Genomic DNA, 7,938 nt, shown 5'->3' with positions numbered 1-7,938 from the left:
CTAGAGGATCCCCGATTCTTAGATTCTTAGATTCTTAGATTCTTAGATTCTTAGATTCTTAGATTCTTAGATTCTTAGATTCTTAGATTCTTAGATTCTTAGATTCTTAGATTCTTAGATTCTTAGATTCTTAGATTTCCAGAATGGTTACTGTATTCATCCTCCCAATTATCGCCCTAATCCATGGCCACCATTCTCAGGAGCTCATAGATTTGACAAAGAAACAGAGGTAAGGTCCCTTTTTAGGCCTGAAACGGCTTAAAAAGCCGAAAATCCAAATTTCAGACTCAATAGCAGAAGCACCACCTATAACCAGACTTTGATTCGATACACTACAAAGGTCCTGGATACAATTTTGTTGAATCAAGACAAAAATTTTAGACCTATGAATCCAGGTAATCAATTTTTTTAAGCCTGTAAATCCAGCTTTTCTGAAACTCGCAGACAATTCTCCCCTTCAAGTCGAGGTGGACATCTCTGTAAGGTCCATGGGGCCAATTTCCGAGCAGAATATGGTAATTTACCTCTTTTAGTGGTCCAGGAATCCTAAAAAAACCTTTAGGAATTCTCTCTGGACTGCTATTTCCGTCAAAAATGGTTGGATCGACGATTGGCATTCACTCCAATCAACCCATCGAAACCGGAAATTCCATTGGCATCGAAAATGCTCAAAGACATTTGGGTCCCGGATACGTATATTAGAAATGGACGAAAATCCTATCTACACACTCTCACAGTGCCGAATATCTTGTTTAGAGTTAGGTCTGATGGTCAGGTGCATGTTTCGCAGAGGTAATTCACGGAGTTTTCCTAGGGGACGAAGGAAATGAGTCAGAAAAACAAAAAATGCGCCTAAAGCTACCCGGAAATCAATTTTCCTTGCTTTTCTGATCATTTTTATGGCATTTCAAGCGTTTTCCGAAAAATCGCATATTTGGCGCAGTGGGATTTTTCACCAAAAATTTATCATTCTCAACACCGGGGTTCGAGCCAACCTGGGGCCAATATCATTTTGCACGTTTTTTAGACCGTTTTTAGATGCTAGAATGCCTCGAGAACATAGAAAATTGGAATTTTCAAAATTTTCAAAAATACATTTTCTAACTTTTTTTTTCATTTTGTGTCAAAAACAGTAAATATCTTTAAATCTACTAGAAAAATTATCAAAAACTAGCAGAAAATCGATTCCCCCCACATTTTCTGACCATTTCTAGGCCATTTTCCAAAAATTGCACATTTGGCGCAGTGGGATTTTCCATCAAAAATCTACCAATCTCAATACCCGGGTTCGAACCCTTCTCGGGTCAAATTCTTTTTGCCATTTTTTTAGACTATTTTCATGCCTTCAGAACCCCCGGAAAGCTCTAGAAACCCCAATTTCCAAAATTGCAAGCCAAAAAATCCATAATTCCAGATTAACCATCCGTTCCCGATGTCAAATGTTCCTCAAAAAGTTTCCAATGGATACCCAAGCGTGTCCCATAGAAGTCGGATCCTTGGGCTACTTTTCAAAAGACGTCATCTATCGATGGAAGGAAGTTGAGCTGGATTCAAAGATGGGAAATATGCTCAGCCAGTATCAAATACTTTCTCTCTCGAAATCCGAGAGAAATGTCTCTGATTTTCGATATACTGACAGAAGTGAATTTGGTTAAAGTTGAAAAAGAAGGCTAGGAAGAGCTGGAGAATCTGAAAATTCAGAAAAAACCACTCAGAAATCTTGATTTTGGGCATTTTTCAAAATTTTGCACATTTGGCGCAGTGGGATTTTCCATTGAAAATCTACTGATCTCAACACCCGAGTTCAAACCCTCTGGGGGTAAAATTTTTTTTGCAATTATTTTGGAGTGTTTTCAGATGCTAGGAAACCTTGAAAATGCTGAAAATCGAAAGAATCGAAATTTTGGTAAAAAATTTTTCGGAATTTTTTTCAAAAATTAAAAAAAGTGATATTTTTTAGAAAAATGTCTTAAAGTGTTTGAAATACGCTCAAAATGTAGAAAACACTAAAAACCTATAAAAAATCGATTTTCCTGCAATTTCGGACCGTTTTTCCAAAAATTGCAAATTTGGCGCAGTGGGATTTTCCACCAAAAACCTACGAATCTCAACACTCGGGTTCAAACCCTTCCAAGGTCAATTTCTTTTTGCAACTTTTTTAGAACGTTTTCAGATGCTCGGAGCCCATGAAAATGCTCAGAATCCATAGAATCTGAAATTTCGAAAAAAAATTGGATTTTTGAGATTTTGAGAAGTTACATGACCTCCTAGTTACTCAAAACGCTCTAAAAAAGTAGCAAAAAGAGTTTACCCCCAGGAGGGTTCGAACCCGGGTGTTGAGATGTGTAGATTTTTTGTGGAAAATCCCACTGCGCCAAATAGGCATTTTGTGGAAAATGGCTGGGAAACTCGATTTTAAGCTAAATTTTCATGGTTTTAAGGTTTCCCGGTATCAACTCATATGATTTTTTGAAGTTAAAACCCTGAATGACTCCAATTTTCCCTCGAAAAACCGGATTTTTCCAGACATATCCGTTCTAAACGTCTATTTCAAACTACAACGTCAACAAGGCTACTATATCCTCCAAATTTACACCCCTTGCACTTTGGTCGTTGTCATGTCATGGGTCTCATTCTGGATCAACAAAGAAGCGTCGCCAGCAAGGGTCTCATTGGGTATTATGACCGTTTTATCGATGAGTACCATTGGATTCGGTTTGAGGACGGATCTTCCCAAAGTTTCACACTCTACTGCTCTGGATGTGTACATATTGTGAGTTTGGGTATCTTAGAATGCCAAAATCGATAAAAATCTTGTTTCGAATCCTCCTGGGGTCAAATTTTATTTGCTACTTTTTTAAGGCGTTTTCAGATGCCAAGACTCCCTGTAACCCTTCAGAAATTCCAGAAATTTGAAAGTTTGAATTTTCCAGATTAATAAGAATCCAAATTTTCAGATTCTTCGAACTCTGAGCAGTTTTAGGCTCTTCTAGCAGTTGAAATTGCTCTAAAAAGAGTTGCAAAAAAGATTTGACCCCCAAATGGTTTGAGTTGCGAAAAAGATTTGACCCCCAAAAACCAAAAAAAAAAAAATTTTTGGAATTTTTCAAAATTTTCGACAATTTGGATTTTCCAGGTTCCTAAGACTTTTTAGCACCTGAAAATGTCTGAAAAAATAAGGAAAAAGAATTTGACCCCCAAATGATTTGAACCCGGGTGTTGAGATTGAAAAATGTTTGGTGGAAAATTCCACTGCGCCAAATTGCCGATTTTTCAAAAATCGCCCCGAAATTCGTTTCTTCACCGTTTTTCTGGCTTTTTCCACATTTGCAGTCCAAATTTTGCGGTTTCAGAAAAATTTTTAAACTTTTTTGCTCTTATTTTTAGTCCTAAACCCTTTAAAAATTCAGGTCCTGCTTTGTCTTCCTGTTTGCCGCGATGGTGGAGTATGCCGTGATCAATTACGCCCAAATTGTGTATATTCGAAAGCAAGTAAACGATTTGAAGGGTCTCGGACAGAATAGTGCGGTAAGAGAATGCCTAGATGGCCTAGGATTCGCTAGGCTTGGCCTAGAAATTGCTAAAATCCGAAAATCCCCAAATTCTCTTGAAATCTCTCAAAATAGCTCAATTTTCTCCAATTTTTTTCGGGTTTTCGAGCGTGTCCACCTTTTCCAGTGTGACCCAACTATTTTCCTAATGGCCTAAATATTGAATTTCAGATGGGACAAATGTTCAGTGCTGGGTTGATGGGCGCCGCCAGAAGGGACACCATGCAAGTGGACGATTTGGCTGTGGAAAAAGAGGAAGCACGGCTCAAGGCGGTCCCGTGGTGGAAGAAATTGTGCAATAAGGATGAGCAAGGAAATACATCAGGTTTGGAGGGAATTTAAAATTTTTCAAAAAAAAAATTTTTTTCGAAATTTTTTTTTTGAGAAACTATCTTGAAAAGCTGTCTACAACTAGTGAACCGGCTGAAAACTACTTCAAAGCATAAAAAACCACCTAAAAATCAACTTTCCCAGTGTTTTTGGCCATTTTTCAAAAATTTGCTCATTTGGCGCAGTGGGATTTTCCACCAAAAACCTACTATTCTGAAAACCCGGGTTCGAACCCTCCCGGGGTCAATATCTTTTTGCAATTTTTTTAGGTCGTTTTCAGAGGCTAGAAACTTCTAGAAACTCGAAATTTTCAGATTTCTGGATTCTGAAATCCGAAAAATCCAAAAAAAATTTTTTCGGAAAATGTTTTTCAAAAAGTACTTTCAAACTACTGAAAACATTTGAAAATCTTAAAAAGCCACCTAAAAATCAATTTTCCCATTGTTTTTGGCCATTTTTCAAAAATTTGCTCATTTGGCGCAGTGGGATTTTCCACCAAAAACCTACTGATCTGAAAACTCGGGTTCGAACCTTTCCGGGGTCAATATCTTTTTGCAATTTTTTTTGGTCGTTTTCAGAGGCTAGAAACTTCTAGAAACTCGAAATTTTCAGATTTCTGGATTCTGAAATCCGAAAAATCCAAAAAAAAACTTTTTTTTTCGAAAATTTTTTTTCCGAAAATTTTCCCAAAAAGTACTTTCGAACTACTGAAAACATTTGAAAATCTTAAAAAACCACCTAAAAATCAATTTTCCCAGTGTTTTTGGCCATTTTTCAAAAATTTGCTCATTTGGCGCAGTGGGATTTTCCACTAAAAATCTACCAATCTCAACACCCGGGTTCGATCCCTCTTGGGGTCACAATTTTTTTGCAATTTTTTTAGATCGTTTTCAGATGCTAGAAACTTCTAGAAACTCGAAATATTCAAATTTCCGATGAATTCTGAAAAATTCCAAGAAAATTTTTTTATTTTTCAAAAAAATTGAAAAAATCCAAAAACTCCAAAAATTTGCAGTTTTCTACCGTATGGCCGTAAAAGCTGCAATCGCTAAGAAAACACTGAGGAATGGGGATCCTGCGGAGGTAATTTTCAGGTTTTCAGACAAAAAAATTTTCAGCCAAAATTTTTTTTCAGGTCGTCAACAAAATCGATAATTTCTCAAAATGGGCGTTCCCAACACTATATATAGTTTTTAATGTTTTCTACTGGGTCGCATATCTTCATTTGATACCCGATGAGATTGATAGTTTACCCAATATCTCTGGTGGCTTGTATTAACGCTGAGCAATCCTTCAAAAATCAATAAATCAATAAATCAATATTCAACATTGTGTATTTATTTGGAGTAGCAGCTATGACAAAGAGAGAGCAAGAGATTCAGAACATTAAACAATTTTGTTACTCGTATTATTTTTTCAAGCTTCCAATCCAAAAAAAAAATCAATAATCGATATCATTGATCGGCGATCGCTTCTTATTTGCTATCCATCGATACAAATCACTCATTTTGGAGAACACATTGAACACCGGATTGCTCAGGGATACCTGAAAATGGGAAATAGGTCATATCTCGAGAATGATGAGAGTTTTAAAAAATTTGAATAATGGAAAATGTTGGAAATTTGATAAGGAACATTTTTGTAGTTGAAAATTTTTTGATAGCTAGTCTGGTTCGTGAGATATAAGCGTTTCAAGCAGAGGAGACGCAGAGAAACGCTCTCGCTCTCGCTTCTCTGCGCCTCCCCCCTCCTCCTGCTCCTCTTTGGCGGCAAGGCACCCTCCAACTTTGAACGCTTATATCTCCCGAACCATAAATGCTATCAAAAACTTTCCAACTACAAAAATGGTTAAAATGTTATGTTCTACATTTTTGTAGTTGAAAAATTCTTGCTAGCTACAGTATTTTTCAAGATAAAACCTAAAACTCACAGGCGCCTCCATAAATCGAAACGATTGTTGCTCCTTTTCAATTTCCGGCAGCGATCTTGACGTATGGGAAAGGATACCGTAGTAGTCTTGCATTTGGGCGGGGCCTAGAGGTGTCCATGTATGCTGGAAAATTATTGCATTTTTTCTGTTTGTCCGGATGTCCGCAAAAATGGTCCTACCTCAGAAAAGTCAATATCCCTTTGCGGCTCGCCGTCGGCTCTCTGGTATCGCCAAATGATGTTGGCATTGGCCACAAAAATTAAGCTGAGCGATACCAAAATTGTTTTTTGCATTTTTTTTGAATTGCAAATGAGGCCCAGGTCTGAAAAAAGTTAGAATTGCGAAAAAAAAGTGGAAAAGTTTCTGAAAATTTGAAGACGAGTAATTTTAAAGACCCATAACTCCGAAACCTAGGAAGCTGTCAAAAATTGGTAAATTGCACATTGCTCAGCATAAAATTTTACATATTTTTGTAGTTTGCAGATTTTTGCTAGCTACAGTAGTTTTCGAGTTATGCGCCTTCAAAACTGGCGCGCCTTCCCTGTGGGTGCAAGATGACAAGGTGGGCGCGCCAAACTTTAAAGGCGCATAGCCCAAAAACTATGGTAGCCAGAAAAAATTTGTGAACTACAAAAATGTGAAAAATTTTATGCTGAGCAATTTTCTAGCTGAAAAATTTATCTAGCTGTTTTAGTTTTTGAGTTATGCGCCTTTAAAACTGGCGCGCCCTCCCTGTGAGTGCAGGACAACAAGGTGGGCGCGCCAACTTTAGCGGCGCATAGCACTAAACCTACGGCAGTTAGCAAAAACTTTTAACAACTAAAGTGTGTAAAATTTTATGCTGAGCAATTTCCATATTGCTACTTTTTGTTAGCTACCGTAGTTTTTGAGCTATGCGCCTTTGAAGTGGGCGCACTCTACATGAGAGGGCGCGCGAGGAGGATGGGAAGCGCGCTCCAACTTTAAAGGCGCATAACTCAAAGACTACAGTAGCTAGCAGAAACTTGTTAAGCACAAAAATGTGTAAAATTTTATGCTAAGCAATTTACTATTTCACAAAATTTGGCTTTTTTAGTTTTTGAGATATGCGTTTAAAATAAAGTTAGCTTCAAATAAAGGCAGACATAAGGGGGCTTTATATAGCGGATTCTCTAATGTTGAAATCTCAAGATTTCTGAAAAGGAACGTGAGAAAATTTAGAAAATTCAAGAAAAGAAGCGAAGACTTTAAGATCAAAAATGACGGGATTTCCGGAAGTAGGGGGGGGGGGGGGGGGGGGGAATGAATTAATGTATGTCAGAAAGATTAGAAAAAATGGGAAAAATAAAATTTCTTAGGTCGCTAAGACCCTTTTAAGGACAAAAAACAAGTCAAAAATTTGACCAATAATATTGGAACAATGTCTGGAGGGCTTTTTAGAATGACATTATATATATTTTTTTGGAATAAAAAATTTTTTCGGGGCGGGAGAGGGAAGATTTTTGGGATTATGCATAGTTTTAGATTTTTCGTGGAACGGATGGCGGAAAATGAAATGACTCAATTTTAAGCCGAAACACAGTAAGATTACAGTCCGGAAATCCAGAAAAAATGACGCAGAACAAAGAAGATTTTCAGCAAAAAAAAATTTCAGCCAAAACATTTTTTTCTATGGAACATATTTTTTGGCCCCCCACGTCATCAGAATCCCTTGAAAAAGTCAAAAATGGCTTCTTCATTATGTATTTTTTCATTATGGTCGATTATTCCAGGTGTTCTTTTTTTCCGAATCGAAAAATAATGAAAAATCGAAAACCACAAGTTATATAGACAATGATCACAATTGGAGCGGACAGATAAAAAAACTACCGTAACCCGCTGAGACCATATTTCGAGGGTTTTGAATTTGGGCTCAAAAAGGCCCAAAAGTGTAAAATATGCCTAAATAGGCCAATTTTTGTTAAAACTGAAAAATTTTAAAAGTAATCGATTTGTCTTGTTTAGTGCTTTAAAATGAGTATAAACAAGACTAGATTTGAAAATTTTTGAATTTTGGCCCAAAAAGGCCCGAAAGTGTTAAAGAGGCCGAAATGGGTGAGTTTTCGTCCAAACTCATAAAAAATAAAAAATTTTAAATTTGGCTAGTTT

At 36.9% G+C, this 7,938-nt stretch overlaps 2 protein-coding genes across 2 annotated transcripts in view; one reads left to right on the top strand and one right to left on the bottom strand.

Moving 5' to 3' along the window:
• Cbr-lgc-37 overlaps positions 1 to 5,160 on the top strand; it is a gene marked incomplete at both ends in the record, with an annotated part of 5,799 nt that extends 639 nt beyond the window's left edge. The window contains 7 exons of the mRNA XM_002640805.1: positions 563 to 792; positions 1,415 to 1,641; positions 2,527 to 2,773; positions 3,411 to 3,528; positions 3,723 to 3,876; positions 4,849 to 4,964; positions 5,017 to 5,160. Of these exons, the coding sequence (XP_002640851.1) occupies positions 563 to 792; positions 1,415 to 1,641; positions 2,527 to 2,773; positions 3,411 to 3,528; positions 3,723 to 3,876; positions 4,849 to 4,964; positions 5,017 to 5,160 (1,236 nt within the window). The remainder of the gene's footprint in view (positions 1 to 562; positions 793 to 1,414; positions 1,642 to 2,526; positions 2,774 to 3,410; positions 3,529 to 3,722; positions 3,877 to 4,848; positions 4,965 to 5,016) is intronic.
• A 162-nt stretch (positions 5,161 to 5,322) lies between these two features.
• On the bottom strand, positions 5,323 to 6,104 carry CBG15738 (the record flags this gene model as incomplete). The annotated part of the gene is made up of 3 exons (XM_002640804.1): positions 5,323 to 5,427; positions 5,812 to 5,934; positions 5,991 to 6,104. 3 exons carry the CDS (start codon positions 6,102 to 6,104, stop codon positions 5,323 to 5,325), a joined length of 342 nt encoding a protein of 113 aa, XP_002640850.1.
• Positions 6,105 to 7,938: the final 1,834 nt, after the last annotated feature.

The sequence above is a fragment of the Caenorhabditis briggsae genome (assembly GCF_000004555.2).
Source record: "Caenorhabditis briggsae complete genome, chrIII, whole genome shotgun sequence".
NCBI classification, from domain to species: domain Eukaryota; kingdom Metazoa; phylum Nematoda; class Chromadorea; order Rhabditida; family Rhabditidae; genus Caenorhabditis; species Caenorhabditis briggsae.
The sequence above is the reverse complement of the archived record's forward strand: the minus strand, read 5'-3'. Positions and strand labels throughout refer to the sequence as shown.